This window comes from Necator americanus, chromosome X (genome assembly GCF_031761385.1).
Source record: "Necator americanus strain Aroian chromosome X, whole genome shotgun sequence".
NCBI lineage: Eukaryota > Metazoa > Nematoda > Chromadorea > Rhabditida > Ancylostomatidae > Necator > Necator americanus.
This window is the reverse complement of record NC_087376.1, coordinates 16,860,221-16,876,970: the sequence shown is the minus strand read 5'-3', so window position 1 is coordinate 16,876,970 and position 16,750 is coordinate 16,860,221. Positions and strand designations below refer to the sequence as shown.

Here is a 16,750-nt window from a genome sequence, read left to right as displayed (position 1 = left end):
GTGCGATGCATTCGGATCAAGCCTCAAAGTCCTTCTTCTTTCCAACAATTCCTTGGTGGTCTCGAAATTCGATCCAAGTTTGTCGTGCGCGACTTCGAGGCACGTTCAGCACAGGCTCGTAATCCTCTGAGCAGCATCTCGTAGTCCACGTTTGGGTCCTCCTCGATGTGCCAGTCACCTTGGGACAGGGAGTCCTCGAGTACGCAGTCGTCGTAGACGACTTCTTTTCTCCTTCTTTGTCGAGTGGAGATGTTCTTTTCCATCGTGTGGCTAAGTCGTATTACCGCACGAAGGAAACGGTGATCAGAACCACTACAAAAGGATGGTACTACTGAGACGTCAAGTAGACACCACCTCCGGTTGGTGAGTATGTGGTCGATCTCCGCACGAGTCGCGCCATTGGGCGATTCCCATGTCCACCGACGATGATCTTTTTTCATGAAAAGAGAGTTCCCATGAAGGAGGCGAGCGGCGGACAACAGCCCAGCAAGACGATTGCCATTTTCATTCCGGTCCCCTAGTTCAAATCTTCCAATCCTGTATTCCTCTTCTGTGGCCTTTCCTAGTTTTGCGTTGAAGTCTCCGACAACGAATTTGTAGAAGGACTTCTCGTTACGGATTACTTCTTTTAGCTCATCCTAAAACGCGTCCAATTCGGATTCTTCAGCTGCTGATGTTGGTAAGTAGGAGTTGATGATACTGATGGGTTTTTTGGTGCAGAGGGCGGAGGCGAAGAATGCCCAGACAAGGTGGCAGGATCTCGTGAGAATCGACGAGATGGACGACAGATGGGTGCACAACAAAACCAACACCGCCTACATTTCGCGACGGAACCTTCTCTCCACGAATGACGAGTGTACCGTCATTGATCTGTCGTACGTCGCTCCTTCTGCACTTGGTCTCTTGCAGAGCAATCACGTGAAATTTGATACGCTCTGCAGCTCCGAGAAGGGCATGCAGGTCGGCGTCTGTGGAAATTGTTCTCGCGTTGTGAGTACACAGTCTGAGACAGTCTCCATGGCGAGTCGTGCGTGTGTCGCCTTGGTCCAGAATCAATGACGTCCTGAGCAACCTGAGATTTGATCGCCTCTCACCGGTCGCCATACCGTCCGACGTCTGAGACGACAGGGCCCAGTGTGCAGGGTACTGAGGCAGTGAATATGCTGGAGTGGCAAAAAGACTTTTCCCCGCACTAAACAGCCATGCCACGGCGAGCTTAGCTTTCACCACAGGTCGTCGCCCAACCTATATGGATCAGGGAACCACCTTGCGACATTTTGCCAAGACGGTGGTGAATCTTAGCAGTGGTTTACTCTTAGCTAGGCTTCCGATTCCGAGAAGTCGGAATGTCGGATGTGTCGACCTCCACAACGGTTTACCGCCTCATAGTGGCGTGGAGGTGACACTGGGCGTCGAACTGCGATGCACAGCGGAGGTTCGTCCTCCGGCAGGGTCTCCCAAGCTGAGAAGGAGTTCGACACATCCGACACATCGATCGTTTACGTATAAAGATATATCGAACGACTGCACACGAGATACCAGAAACAGGAAATAATTGTACGTTTTACTTGCCTAAAGCAAAAAAAAATCGAAATTTCACAAACTACTGCGGTATCTTACAAGGATTTAATAGTCTGTATAAATACAAATCTACATCCCATATCTTCTATACAGTTTTTTCAATCACACCTCTACATCTTTCAGAGACCACCTTCTTGGATCTACACCTTTTAACTTTTATTTTGGAACGTTTTCGATTTTCAGCTAGCTATGTTTGCATTTGTTGCAACATTTGTTTTACTTTTTTAAACCAAAAATTTTCTTCGCCTACCCCGGTTCTCGTTCTTACGCTTTTTTTTTTCTTTTTTAACGTTTATTTTGGAACATAGTCAGCTTCATTTATGTTTTCTGGTATTGTTTTGTTATTGTACAAATTTTCTACGTTTTTGCTTCATTTTTAGCATTTTCATTTTCTACGTTTTCTTCCACTTTCTACGTTGCTACGTTAAAAAAGTTGCGTTTTTGTTCTTTGAAACTTCGCAGAAGGCAACTCTATCACGTAATTGTAGTACAAACATTACTTATGACCTCAGTGATGTGGTCATGGATGGGCGTGGCTTAGTGATCACAGGTAGCCCAAGATATGCTTGCTCTCCACTACCGACAGCCTCTTCTGCAGGCACTTATCCGGCTGCAGATGATCGGCTGCGGGTACCTAACGATACGCACCCTACAGATATTTCTTTCTCGTGTGCTAATATCGTACATTTTATTTCATACTCATTTCCATCATGTTTCTTATTAACACCGTTAGAGCGCCACAGAAATGAAATCCAGCCAAGAATAACAAAAATGAGTGCTTATAAATTACTAATGACTTCATGCCGTTCGTAACACTCTGTGAGCTATAAGATTGTCCCACACGCTGTTCCTTAACGTTATTCAGACATCACTACTTAAGAATACTGCACTGTGCGTAGATCTCATTCGCTTTGGTGACATTCTATAAGAACGCGGTGGTTCACCAGCCCCGCTATTCGGTGAGATTGGTCAGTTTGTTTTCCCTTTGAAGGTCTTGCGTGGTGTACTTAAAGGCATCACCCCACGAATCTGAGGTGGCACGGATTTTAGGTGGAGTATTCGTATACGGGATGGGAGACTACGGAGAGGGGGGTGATTCCGTCCATTTCTTCCTAGTTGCCGTAATAAACGGCCCGGAAGATACGGCCTCAGACGTTTTGGCGCACTATTTTGTACAGGGGGTTCGACTAGAGCGCGCCAGCCTTGCGTAGCGCCGCATCTTCCGGGCCGTTTTTTATGGCAGTTAAGAAGAAATGGACGGAATCACCCCTCTCTCCATAGTCTCCCATCCCGTATACGAATACTCCACCTGAAATCTGCACCACCTCAGATTCGTGGTGTGACGCCTCTAAACAATATCGAGCCATGGGAAGGAGAGAGGAGTTTGATGGGATATATATATATATGTATATATATATATGTATATATATATATATATATATATATATATATATACATATATATATATATATATATATATATATATATATATATATATATATATATATATATATATATATATATATATATATATATATATGGAATCAAACACCTCGAACAATTCTCAGGCCTTTGATAAAGACGAGTTTGTCGAGACGTCAGGCCAATACTAAAACCCAAACCTCGTTAGCATAACAAGAAAACATTTAAAAAAATACCAACATTCTGTTCCTACCGCATGACAATGGGATGACCTAGGTTCGACACCCGCTGAGTCACATTTTTGCAAAACAAATAGAAACTTGAAAACACTTCTAAGAAATGAAGGATTTAACTTTTTGTAGAGTTCAGCGGTCTAAAAGTGGATTTAATGGAGTTCAATGACCGAAAAAAAAGATTCTGCGCACATTATTAGGTCTGAGAGATTGCGAATAACTTGGTCATAAGAGGACCAAAGGACAAATTTTAAGAAGTTTTTCACAGAAGAAGGTTTTCGGGGCCTCGCAGTTTTTCCTATTTTTTGATGGGACAAAGATGGGAAAAATGACATTTTTCCCACCTTTGTCCCATCAAGGAAACCCCGCGTGTGCAAATTTTCTCCCTTCCGGACTATCTGGTTTTCTCAAAATTTAGATATGTAAAATCCAAAAAAAAAGTCGGAAAATTTAAAATTTTGTCCCATCAAAATTCCAAAGACATTAGGAGATGCGAAAAAAAAAACAGCGATAAGACGGTTCTATAGGGCAAACCTTCTCCTCAGAAAAACTACCTAAAATTTGTTTTTCGGTGCTTTCATGACAAAGTTATTAGCGATCTCCGAGACCTAAACATGTACACAGGATCTGAGCTTTTATGGTCATTGAACCCCATTAAATCCACTTTTTAATTGCTGTAAAGTAGGTATAATTAAATTCTTCATCTTTTAGAAGTGGATTCAAGTTTCTATCTATTTTGCAAAAATGTGGCTCAGCGGGGTGTCGAACTTGGGTAGCCCTATCGGTACTTTGCCAACTCGTTGTACATTTTCAAAACGAAATGTTGGGGCTTCCATACTGTCAAACTCCTGGAAATAAATATAATACTTCGTTTCTATGTAATCATTTAGTATTATATAATCTTTTGTTTTATTGTTATTTATCGTTTATTGTATTGTTTATTTCATAGTATATGTAACTATCTAATACTAAATAATATTTTGTCTTGGTTATCATGTTACTCTCCAATCACTACTGCTCACCCCACACTCCCTTATGACCCGCTTCATTTGCAACCCCCTGCCTCTACAACCCTTCGATGGGAAAATCCCATCATACGTTTGACCTTGGAAGAGTTTCTCTTTATCAGTTCCTGCCCCAATCGTCTTTCATGACCCATTGAATACCAATGACGGCTTCTAACACGTGTTTCTGCCGCCTTTTTCGATCGCAGCATGCTCTGCTGTCAATCTCACTGTGAACGTTCAATAACCAATAACTCGCAGAGCCCCAAGAATGTCACGCCCGCACCGTTGTGAGCTTTGCTGCCAGCTTAGTCGTAGGGTAAGTTGGTGTTTATAAAACTGAGAAGAGCACTATGTTTGGTTCGTTGTTTTCACGATTTCTCGATCGTCTTCTCTTTTGATTCGATTTAGTTCTGGGACCGAAGGACAGTTCTATTGGCAATTTCTAGACTGGTTTCACTGTTTTTTCCTTGAATGTGCAAGTTCACTATGAAGGGCAAGCACTGCTTTCAGCTCTGTCGACGTTTTATTTCATACTGTTGTACACGGAATGTCGTCAATAGATAATTTCCAACACTCAGAAGAAGTCACTGTCGGTGAAAGTGGCGCTCAAGTCCAAAGTGCACCCGATGCTTGTTGGGAGAGGTGCTTCCTTTGTTTTTTTTTTTCTTTGCTTTTTTTTTTGAGGAGTCGGCGCCATCTTGAATCATATGTTGGGATTTTCCCAACAGGGGATGAAGGTGTTGATTACAGGTTACAAGATGGGAAGGCGAAGGCATTATTCTACTGTATTCACACTATGTAACTATTTACGTGCGATTTCGTAGCTCTACAGTAACAAGAAACCGTCTATCTTCAGATTCCAGACTTGTTCTGGGGTAATGACACTTTTCTCCGGTACCCTTCTCTGTATATCTTGTCTGAATTTTGCAAGGATCTTGGACAATAACCATGGCCTATCGAGACTCTCGCTTTTGCTTTCGAGCTGCTTGGTGAGAGATGAGATCTTGTCGAAATGTAGCACCGGCCTCGGAGGTCAGTGCCTCGTGCAGTCCATGTCTAGTCTTTTATGTAGACTGGTTATGATTCCGGACGTATTGCCGTACATTTCCCGCAAGTGTTCTAGCACCAGAGGGTAATTTGATGCAGTCAATTAGAAGCGTTCTGCAGATGTCGTGCTTTTCCCTTTAGGGCTCTCAGTAAATGATAGAACTTCTGTAGATTTGAGAGCGGGAGCGTAGCGTTAAACAATCCCCAGACATTGTCCCATTGCCAGCTTTTGCCGTTAAATTCTGGGATAGGAAGGCTGCGTAATTCCACGCGACCCACTGGTGTTTCCCGACTTTGCACTCCAGGATCCGGGTATATGCCTACTTCCATTTGAGTTCTCATTTTTGACGTCGAGACGTATTTTTGCAACGCGCGAGAAATGTTTCCGTTTCGGGGAGAAGTTGACGTTCTCGATGTGTTCCGAAACGGAACGCGCTTCTCTTCTTCACCTCCTGGTGACATTTCTATGCTGTGGACTTTCGGCAAACGCGTAAATGGCCTTGTGAAGAGAAGTTTCTGCCGTGCGAATATATACTAGCGCTGGATCTATTTCGCACATTTTTCCCGCGAAATCTGCTTCCTCAGCGGAGATTTCCGATTCACCCAAACTAGCATGATTTTTTAGGGCGTGTTGCCGAGTCTCGACCCCTTTGCAGATTTCGATTGAAGTTGCCATTGAGAATGTAGATATGGAGATCTAATATGTCAATGATAGATATTAGTTATCAACAACGAGAAGTAGACGATGGTTGAATTACACCGATCAATTCACTGCTCACAATGTTAGTGAAGTTGCTTCGGGATTTTATACAAAAGTAGAAGTAATAATTAAAGGAAACGGAAGTGTTAGCATGCAAATTCGCCCTGCAACTCGTCTTAGTGCTAACCTTAATCCGGTTGTATTTCCTTGGTGTTGAGTTCCTTAGTAGGTGTAGCTGAGTTCGTCGAATCTACCGATGCACCGTTTGTGTTGATTACGTGTATACGAGTTCAGCAGTTGACGGTGTCGTTCGATGTGCCACGCGGGATACAACATAGCAACTTTATTCGGCACTCCCTCAAACTTGGGTAATTAAACCAACTAACAGTAACAACAATAATGGCAAGGGATACATGGAAAGTAAAGGAGAGCGAGCAAAAGGATAAACAACATTTAGAAGTGGAGAACAAAAAAATGACACAATGAACTTTTTGTGACTATTTATACGGTACATTGAGAGCGGAATAGAATATTATGATGTCCTGCATATGCTAACACAAAGAATCACTCGATTGCCTGTGCACATCCTTACCCAAATGAAACATTTTTTTTGCAGCTGCAAGGCTAACAACTAAAAACTCGGCCGCCAGACAGCGTTAACTCAAGTTACATGATGAATCGTCGACAGACAGACATTGTTATAAGGCACGAAAAGCTGTAATTGAGCAAACTAAGTATTATCACGTTCGTGATAAACACATTACAATATTGCTGGAACTTCGAAAGTGGTTTCGACGTGCGCTTGGGATGGAGTGGCAATTGAAGTGTGCTACTATTGTGCAACTTGAGAAATTGTTTCCGCAAAAGTATTGATCGAATCATTTTCTATTGGTTTAATCAGTTTTGTTATGATGGTGATAAAACTGCTATAATACAGTGTTCTGATGTTTCATGTTTGGTTCCTAAAGACTGTTTTATATTGCATCAATCGTAGGACAAAACTTTGCTCATTCTTCAGTTAAGTGGATAAAGGATAAAGTTTCTGGCGTTAATCATTCCGCTTGGGATGCGCCCCCACGTTCACTTCAATTCAGAATCGTTTGAGGTTTACGAACGTGTAACTGGCCAATACAATGACCTGAGGTGGCTAGCCGACGTGTCAAGTCAGTGTTTTCATCCTCATAGACAAGTCTGGCCCCAATTTATGGACCCACTACACCCTTTAGTTAAGTGAATGTTCTAAAATTCCTTAACCTGCACAAAGTCTGTAGTCGGATCAAAACGACCTGAACTGAACCCTGCAGTTGCGTAAGCGGCTGCGCCCGAAGTGGGTAGGATCGGACGCGATCGCCTACGCAACTGCACCGTGTTCATGCCGTTTTGACTCGACTATTCTTGCTTTGACTATGAAAATGCTCGGTTTTTCCAGGAAGCCCAGCGTCGTACCTGCGGCGTTCTCTTCCTAGGTGCTCTATTTGCTTATTTCTGTCGCGAGGGAGAAACTCTAGTTCGTTGCGTGCAACCCCCCTTCATCTTCATTACCAAAACGTTCCCGTTTGCAAGAATTTCCCTTCCGCATCTCTTTGTACTGTCTTTTTCTGTCTCTCTCACCCACAGCAAAGCTATAGCCTTTGACACTCTAGTTTTCATGGCCAAATTTGCATTCCAAATCTCAAAGGAAACGTAACAGTGAAACCTATTACACGGTATTAATTATGCTTTCCTAAGTGGTTGTTTTTTTTTATTACTCCAGGTTTTTGTATTTCCGGTGTACACAATATTGTTTTATAAAATTCTATATGCATGTGAAAGGGGTCACTTCATCTTCACTTCATCAACCTTACAAAAGTAACAAAAAACAAAAGGACAGGAACATTTCCTTCGACAATTGCATCTATGGTTATAAGTGATCTTCTAAATCTAGCGCTTCTAAACTTCTAATCCAAGATTTGGCATTCTTGGCCTGTTAGCGAAAAACACTGGAGCCACTTGTAAATGGTTGGAAGCAAAAGGAAATCACATGTCGTATGTTCTGTACGATTCACAGTTGTTTCTTCCATTTTGCTGAAACTCGCTGGGATCAAGTCTTTTTGATCAGCTATCTGGGTCATCCACTACGTTGGATTGGACCGACAAGGTTGTCGTGCTTGTCGAGCAACATAGTCTTCAGCTGGGTACCCATTGCATGGTGCCACTTTTTGGGTCGGCTTTACAGACCATGTTTTTTTTTAACAAGATCAAGTCACTCCGAACTTCATAGTCAACAAGCGACTTCACGAGATAAGCGGTGTATCCTAGGGATGTCAGCAGATGCACAATATGGAACAACTCCTGCGTGCGGTGTTGAAGGCAAAACAGGATCACATGTTCATTTTGCTTAAGAAGTGTATGTATAGAGAACAGTATTGTGAACGATTTGTGTCGCACGGCATCTAGAGGAGAATAGCGGGTGAGTCAAAGTTCACTTGTGATTATATTCGCTATAGTGCTAATTCTACACTGCAAGGAAAGTTGAGACGATTAGTAGACCTTATGGTGTCAGCAACATCAGAAGGTTAACGAATCTGTTAGATCTACCTCTGTATGTTCAGACTACAACAGCACATAGATAGTTGAAAAACAACAGTGATAGGTTGTTGAAAACGACAGTGCACAAAGTCCACGATGTACTCATCTTAACCGATGCGCTTTCCGTTTCGGATCTCGGGCCTAGTTTGGCGCCTCTGCAATCAATAAGTTCGGAAGTATCACGCAGGATAGTGGGCGGCCTCCAATTGGTTCATGATAGGTTGCGATGGAGAGCAAAAGGAGGAGAGCGAAGACAAAAAAAATAGGATAGCTGAGCGAGTATCCTTACCCTCTATACCTTTCTCACGTATGGTATATACATCACCAGACTCCACCCACGGTAGACAACAAGTTTTGAGTGTTTGCAGCATCACTACAGTTAGTTCTGGAGCGGTTTTCGGAAAAAAAAAACACATCGATTTCAACCTTCCCGTTGCGCAAAGCCGAGGCCTACGTGAGGTCAGCAATCTTGGTGCAGCTGGTAAGATCGAAGCATCCGTTAGTGATACAGGAGAGGAATTTGTTGTCCTGTCACGTGAACTAGACGTAGCGATAACAAGGTAACATCTTGAGGATGACACTCTTTTTGCTCCATCCTCCGGCAATGAATTTAGAAAGCAATATTGCCGTCTGAGTATGGTACGCATTGAAACGGCGTGAACAGCACGACTACCTAAAAACCTGATTACGCGTCTCAAGAATGATTTACCTGCGTTTTCAGTCCTACACACTTTGATGAAAAACTCTCAAACTCTGAAAACGGCCTCGCTTCGAATAATCCTCCAATGTATCATAAGTGTTAGTGGGAGCCTCACAGGCCCTAAGCCAACTGCTCAGATATGTCCGTGCCCACCTCAGTAGTTGAAACAGCTCCCTCCAGAAACTTCGCAGCACTTGGTTCGAACGTGAATGTTTAATAGAGCCCTTTGATGTTACGTCACTCTATGCGAAGGTTTCAAACGACATCGCGATACAGACTGTTCAAGAACCGCTCCGAATTAGTGTGTCAGTCCAGTAGAACACGCTCGACGGAGACTCTACTTTTACACTCACATCCTCCCACTTCTCTCTACTTTATATTAGTTATATATAGTTATTTGAATCATTGCACATACCCTTAATCTTATTTTCCATCGTCACTTTAACAGAGTGGAAATACCCAATATTCCATAAGCTATTTAATTTTACTTGCATTGAAATTATTTCGCTCTTAGTTTGCTTCTTCTTCTTGTTGGATTCTTCTATCATATTTTCAGACTGCGCACAGTTATTTTCGCTATACGATCAACTTGTGAGGATTTGGAATCTTATAAGACTGACTTCCAAGAAGATGGAGAGTTTCGTCACCTCATTAAAGCTCACGAAATTGTTAGTTTTAGTTTTTTTTTTTCTTTCCTTTCAATTTTCTTTAGTTTTAAATTTCATGACCAATACTGTTCTCAACAATTTTACCACATTTGACCTCTTGTTGGTAATCGTAACTGCATCACTGAGAAATAGGTGTTTTCCGCGAGCGTTTCTACTGGTTCACGTTCCAGCCGAAAATAAAAAGAAGACGCACTGTATTATTCCCATTTACATACATTTTTGCTAGAATTTTTTTTTCAAAAGCTCCATGTTTACCTCAATAAATCTTGAACTGGAGGATTAGAAAAGCGGTCTTATAGTCTCTCTCCAAGATCTGACTTTGATTTGCTACGGAACATATTGCCACACATTTTTGTAAACCGATTTCGCAAAGCTTTTTTCTTTTCTCCATATGTAGTTCAAGCATTTCCTATGTAAGCGTAACATAACACTTTTGAGCAAAACTTAGGTTTAGGTAACTATTTTTCTCATCACTATACCTCACTGAACATTCTTCAATGAATGATTTCTCCATATACATCTTTGATTTTGAGAAGAGCCATAAAAATGAATGATAATGTGGTTGTATAGAGAAGCAAGTTCCCTCCGTAGGGCACAGAAAAATACGCCGTCTTCGTTTTCTTAGTCTTGTCTAGTATACGATACGCTATTTTGTCTAGATACGGCTTGGTCGGGGTTGATGTTAGATACATTGATATAGAGGAGTGTTGCTCTCACTGTGAAGGAACAGTAGAAGCGGGTTTCATTAATGTTATCAGCCGTAGAAGCTACGGGTAGTAAGTGTCGATTGTTGTTGTTGCAGCCCTTCATAATGTATTAATTTCCATGATTTCGAGATGACGCTTCACCTCTTTGGTCACTCCCCATAAAAAAGTTGAGAATCCTGCAGGGTCAGATGACGGTTCTATACGTGTTCGACGGAAGATGATTGCGCATCTTATTTCTCACAGTAGTAGCCGATTGCCATTTAAAAAAAAGAGCTTGTACGAACGGTAACCTTACATTCGATGTTTCCGTCGCATGCAACCAACGAGCCCATCATTTGAAAGTATCAGCCCGGGAATGTTTGTTCCATCAGTCTGGACGATGCATATTCTGCTTACGTCAGTGCTCTACGGTCATGTACTCAGTCTTTTTGACATTCAGACGAAGTCCGAACCTAGCCAGTCTATCACGCCAGCTTTGCTGGGTGCGTTATCGTTAGGTACCCACAGCCCCCGCGACAACCTAGGGGAAACGACTGGGAACGGGTATCGTTAATTGCTCTACGCAGCAGTTAATAGCGTCAGCAGAGCATTGCGCTGCGTTTCCCTTATGCCCCGGCCATCACATCGTTCCTCATCGTCTAATGAGGAGCGAAACATGCCTCGCGAGAGCACTTTATCTCTGGAAGTGTTTCTGTACGGAGTATCGATCGCTTACGTATGGAGATATATCGAATGATTGCACACAAAATGGCAGAAATAGAAAATAATAGTATTTTATTTATGTAAAACAAACTAATCGAAACTTTTACAAATTATTGCAGTATCTTACGTGGATTAACTAGCCTATATAAATACAAACATACATCTATATCTTCTATATAGTGTTTTCAATTACAGATCTACCTCTTTCAACGATCAGGTTCTCTCTTTTATACTTTTTAACTTTTATATTTGAGCGTTTTCAGTTTCATTTATGTTTTTTGATGTTGTTTTGTTCCCGTACAAAGGAGAACCTGGTCTTTGAAAGACAATAGTTGCAGTACTTCTTCCGCAGACATGATGTCATTGAGTCACTGGCGTAAAATAGCGTCCAGAGCGCAAGCCTTGTATATTATCAATGACGACCACAAAAAGGCATGCTAGAACAACTTTGGTGCAGGCGGAGAATTCCGAAGCCGCCTACAATTGAGTAATTCGGTAAACGCAGAGAATTGGAACCAATCTGATCAGCTGATTTTCCAAAACAGTTCAATTTAAACGTACTGTACAGGATAGCAACGTGCAAAGCGCACTCTAATGCTTCTCTATTAGTCTAGGTAGTCGAGATGCAACAGCTTTCACTTCTCAGTGTAGATGAGAGATCTATACTGGTATTGCGTCGGTGATGCTGTAGTTCGTGTTGAGAGAAACTGACCACTCACGCAGTTGCACCCTGCTGCTTGTCGTTCTGGCTCTACTATGGCTCGGAAAAACAACAACCTTTACCTGGATTACTTTGACTCCTGTTGATCGTCGAACAAACATACATCTATATCTTCTATATAATGTTTTCAAGTAAAGACCTACGTCTTTCAACCTGGTGTTTGGAAGATAATATACCACAAGCCTTGCGCTCTGGACGCTATTTTACGCCAGTGACTCAATGACATCATACCGACGGAAGAACTACTGCAACTATTGTCTTCCAAAGGTTCTCGTTTCTACATCATCTAATTTTTATTTTGGAACGTTTTCAATTTTAAGCCTCATTTATGTTTTCTTATGTTGTTTTTTTCTTGTACAAATCTTCTACGTTCTTTCTTCATTCTTAGCATTCCAATTTCTACGTTTTTTTCCACTTGCTACGTTGTTACCTTTTCGTTCTTTGAACCTTTCTGGAAGTCAACTACTCTATACTACTCTACTTAATTGCAATACACACGGCATATGACCTCGGTGACGTGGTGATGGATGCGCATGGATTAGTGCTCACAGTTAGCCTAAGATATGCCTGCTCTGGCTCCCTCCCACAGCCTTCTACAGGCACTTATTCGGCTGCGGGTATCGCCTTGACTCCCGTTGTTCTTGGAACTGGTCGAGCGGGCGCCAATAATACTTCCATTTGTCTTGATAGCGTGTCAGAGTCGCCGAGTGGTTCCTCCTTTCGTGTGGGACACGAAGAGCATCATATTTTTCTTTGAAGGATTTCGTGAGAAATCTGATCATCGGGTCGGCGGTCTTCCTGTAGTGCGCTTAATATCGCAGGGAACCCAGTCGCTCACGGCTCTGGTCCAGCGGCTGCGCAGTGAGCTTCTGGCCCACCTTATTTTACTTTCCTTGGCGAACGCGGCCGGGTCTCTAATTTTCGATCACTGACGTAGGAGAAAACTTCGAATCCAGCCCCTCTCTTGCGTGAAGCGGATACTCCTAGCATCACTCTCTCAATTGCGCATTCAGTTACGCTCACCGCATTTTCTTCCTGCTTGCGAAATGCCCACGTTTCTGAATCATAGGTCAAGGCGGAAAGTACGGTAGTGTTGAAGAGATGAGCACGGAGCCAGGTTTTCTTGATATTCTTCACTACATCCTCGATGCTCTTATACTCTCCCCAAGCCGCTCGTTTCCTCCTGCCCAGCTCGGGGATCAGGTCGTTCTTCATGTTTATTTTTCGACCCAGATAAACGTAGCTGGTGCACTCGGATATGTTTGTTCCGTTCAGCGTGAATGGCACATTCGAGACCCATCTGTTACGCATGAACATCATCTTTTGCAGATTAAGCTGAAGACCGATGCATCCACATGTTTCGTCGAATTCGGTCAGCATTCGTTCCGCTTGGCTGCTAGGTGTTGTCAGAACGATGTTGTCAGCAAGTGGTGTAGCTGCCCACCATCGCCCTTCTCTCCCATGTCGTCCCATTCCAGCTTTCGCAATGCGTTCTCGAGAGTGGCTGTGAATATTTTGGGTGAGATTGTATCACCCTGTCCGACCCCTCTCTTTACGTCGATGATGATATTCTTGTAGAATGGCGAAATTCCGGTTGTGAAGTTGCTGCACAACTCTCGAAGTACCTTTATGTACTGAGCAGGGACGCCTTGGTTGTCCAAGACCTCCATGACGGCTCCCGTCTCAAGTGAGTCAAAGCCCTTCTTTAAGTCCACAAAGGTGAAGCATAACGGCATTTTGTACTCTGGCGATACACCTCGATGAGTTGTATATGCATTCCAACAGGTAACGAGTGAACAGTCTCGCCAGGGTGTCGATGAAAACTGGCGGAAGATTCTTCAGATGTTCTGGTCTTATTCTGTCGGGACCGGGTGCCGTACGATTTCTTACCGACATGATAGCACGTCGTATTTCGGACGGGAAAACCTCTGACATGTCCGTCTTCCCTCAGATGGTGAGGAGGCAAGTGGACATGGCTGTCGAAGAGATCAGAGTAGAAGTCGTGGATGATTTTCTCCATTCCCTTTCTCAATGCTAGGCTGTTCCATTTGGGTTCCGGTGAGCACTCATCCTCGTCTTTCGATTGGCGAATTCTCGACGGGCGTAGTGAATGCTCTTTCCCGGCTCAACAGCTTCAGCCACCACTTCTGCTCTTCTCTCTTTGAGGTCTTCCTTTATAGCCCTTCTGCAAAGCTTTGTGAGCTTGGACGTGAGTTCTTGGTTGAGTGCTGCTCGTGCAGCTCCACACTGACATATCAGGTCAAGAGTTTCGAGAGACAGCCGTCTCTTGGTGGTTTTAGAACTCTGAGCATTCCTCGTGCAGTCATGAAGATCTTCAACGAACCGGTCGTATTCTTCATTTATGTTGTCCATTGCGGAATCTTCCCAAAAGCCAGCTAGCGTAGCGAAGAGATCCCAGTAGATGATAGTTCTGAGACTTCGCTTTCTGAACTTGCCGGCTTTCTCTTCTCTCCTAGCGAACGAAAATCTTCCGCGGAGGAGGCGATGGTCCGATCCATTATAAAACTTTGGCACAACAGCGACATCAGTCAGGCAAAACCTTTTACTGATGATGATGTGGTCAATTTCAGTATGGTACCCTCCACCGGGTGACTCCCACGTCCAGCGTAGACAGGAGTGCTTCTGGAACTGTTTAGTCTCCATGGATGGTCTTAGTGATGATAGTCTCAGAAAGCCTTTCTCGCTGTTCGTTCCATTGTGGGCCGTGGGTCCCGATGTGAAGTTCCTTAGTCGTTCTTCTGGGGGCAATATTGGCGTTAAAATCACCAACAACGACCTTGTAGAAAGTTTAGTCTTCTCTGTAGAACTTATCTAGGTCCATATAGGAAGCTTCTAAATCTTCTTCGCAGCTTGATGTTGGAGCGTACGCAACGAAGATAGTCAAAGCTGGGGTTGGACTACATTTTCTCGTTCGCAGACGTCCGATTGGGGTTCTTCTCCAGCATCAAACACTGCGTTCAGTGGGTGGCGCCATCTCGTCTCGGTCAGTCCGATGACGTCGTGCTTAATCTTCCTGGCTTGCATCATCAAATGTTCAACGGCCGCATCCGATGGTAGCGTACGGGCATTTTAAGTACAGATCGTCATCCTAGTCTTTTTCCGTTTCATTAGCCCAGATGACCCCTTCAACCGCGTCCTTCCTGGCGCTACCGTACCACGCTTTCCTCCGGAAACAAGAGACTCTTTCATATAACTGTAACGTGCATAGAATTTTAAAACCCATGGGCAGGTTGCAAGTTTTTACTCCCATGAGTTTTTGGGAAAACGTTGCATCCTCTCGGAGTGGACAGGTGGAGCTTATTTGTTGGAGGCGACTCCAAACCGCCTCCCTTGCATTCCCTATCACTTGAATGCAAGGTTTTGGCCGGACCGACGTGTGGCTTACAAGGATTTTATGAGTCAGCCCTGGCACAGCGTAAACAGAGAGTCCATCCTTTGAATCCACCTGCGTCTCAGGACAGGCACTAGGTCGTTTTTGATCTGCGATTAACCCCCTATCCGCCACGCCACAACGCGCCTCGCAGCCTGCGACTCGTCTGAAGCAATGATAGTAAATCCTCACTAATAAAATCTCTAAAGGATAAACGATAAAGTTCCAATTCAGAATCGTTTGAGGTTTACGAACGTGTAACTGGCTGTGATCCCTCTAGGGAGATCTGTGGAGAGGGAAGGAGTGCCCTTCACTCCCCAGATCGACATCGTAGTACTCTACTGTCGGTCCTAAGGCTTTTGTTTCTACGTTTTGGTTTCATAACCACGTTAACGTTAACCACTTTGGACGATACCAACATCGTGATTTTAACAGGCTTGCCTCGAGATCATGTTGGTCTGTAGCCTTTCCCCGTTCTATTTGTTTCAGAGCTAATTATCTATCGTTGACGGCCCTCGTCTGTTAAACAGGACTACATTTAGTGGAGGTCTGGGGAATTGGAGAATAACTAAATTCTTCCGAAGTAATCATGGGATCACGTTTAAGCGTGCTTTATGTCCATAAAGTTTTTTTTCCTTTTCTGTGTTTTCATCTTTATTCTGGCGGTGACACCTTGCTAGTTGTTGGATTGGACATCATGCATGTTCAAACTCCTTACGACGTAAAACCTGTGAAGAATTGAGTGAAGGGAGAGCACGATCGAAAGATCGGAGAGCGAAACTACTACTCCTTTTTAAACAATGAATGACTTAGTCATTTTAATTTTTCCCGTCAAATTTTGCTGCTTTCAAGTATTACCCAGACCTACATTGCTCTGTGTGTCAGATTTGCTGCAAATTCAGTTTGGGAATGGGAGTTAGCCAGGTAGCAAAGTATTTTCCAGGGGGCACACACGAGGTAACTGTTTATTAACTGCCACGTATCCAGAGAGGTCACAAGCGTCGACAATTTCTATGTGCGACTCCTGACAGCGTAGATACTACGGGCTCATCATTGCTCTTGAACGCCGTCAGGCGCACTCCGCGTATTCAAGTGCTCATACGTCTCACAGTTTGAAGCGAACAACGAACAAATGTTGATTCAAAAACCTTTTGTACACCGCAGCGAAGAAGGAATATATAAAAGTGACTTGGAATAAAGAATGGAACTGTTCTTTCTTCTCTCTTTCTTTTTTCATTCTTTACATATTCTTCATCGCTGAAAGTTTGCTTTTTTCAGAAAAAAACCCAACGGTACATATAGG

The 16,750-nt window shown here is 43.4% G+C and overlaps 5 protein-coding genes across 9 annotated transcripts; 1 reads left to right on the top strand and 4 right to left on the bottom strand.

Moving 5' to 3' along the window:
• Positions 1-23: 23 nt before the first annotated feature.
• Positions 24-1,104, bottom strand: RB195_023639 (uncharacterized protein; the record flags this gene model as incomplete). 2 transcript variants are annotated; one of them, XM_064211144.1, is made up of 2 exons in its annotated part: positions 24-638; positions 820-1,104. In XM_064211144.1, the coding sequence occupies 2 exons, from the start codon at positions 1,102-1,104 to the stop codon at positions 24-26; spliced, it is 900 nt and encodes a 299-aa protein (XP_064067025.1). The 2 variants fall into 2 exon arrangements, with proteins under 2 accessions (XP_064067025.1, XP_064067026.1); XM_064211145.1 differs by having other exon boundaries at positions 835-1,104.
• A 2,876-nt stretch (positions 1,105-3,980) lies between these two features.
• On the top strand, positions 3,981-11,186 carry RB195_023638 (uncharacterized protein; the record flags this gene model as incomplete). Of its 3 annotated transcripts, XM_064211142.1 has the most annotated exons (6): positions 3,981-4,020; positions 4,502-4,559; positions 4,652-4,693; positions 4,754-4,885; positions 9,815-9,926; positions 11,073-11,186. In XM_064211142.1, the coding sequence occupies 6 exons, from the start codon at positions 3,981-3,983 to the stop codon at positions 11,184-11,186; spliced, it is 498 nt and encodes a 165-aa protein (XP_064067023.1). The 3 variants fall into 3 exon arrangements, with proteins under 3 accessions (XP_064067023.1, XP_064067022.1, XP_064067024.1); XM_064211143.1 differs by lacking the exon at positions 4,652-4,693; XM_064211141.1 differs by lacking the exons at positions 3,981-4,020; positions 4,502-4,559; positions 4,652-4,693 and having other exon boundaries at positions 4,791-4,885.
• A 1,749-nt stretch (positions 11,187-12,935) lies between these two features.
• On the bottom strand, positions 12,936-13,529 carry RB195_023637 (uncharacterized protein; the record flags this gene model as incomplete). Of its 2 annotated transcripts, none has more annotated exons than XM_064211139.1 (1): positions 12,936-13,529. In XM_064211139.1, the coding sequence occupies one exon, from the start codon at positions 13,527-13,529 to the stop codon at positions 12,936-12,938; it is 594 nt and encodes a 197-aa protein (XP_064067020.1). The 2 variants fall into 2 exon arrangements, with proteins under 2 accessions (XP_064067020.1, XP_064067021.1); XM_064211140.1 differs by having other exon boundaries at positions 12,936-13,436.
• RB195_023636 (uncharacterized protein) lies at positions 13,463-13,792 on the bottom strand (the record flags this gene model as incomplete). Its single annotated transcript, XM_064211138.1, has 1 exon — positions 13,463-13,792. The coding sequence occupies one exon, from the start codon at positions 13,790-13,792 to the stop codon at positions 13,463-13,465; it is 330 nt and encodes a 109-aa protein (XP_064067019.1).
• Positions 13,793-14,090: 298 nt separating this feature from the next.
• Positions 14,091-14,720, bottom strand: RB195_023635 (uncharacterized protein; the record flags this gene model as incomplete). The annotated part of the gene is made up of 1 exon (XM_064211137.1): positions 14,091-14,720. The coding sequence occupies one exon, from the start codon at positions 14,718-14,720 to the stop codon at positions 14,091-14,093; it is 630 nt and encodes a 209-aa protein (XP_064067018.1).
• Positions 14,721-16,750: the final 2,030 nt, after the last annotated feature.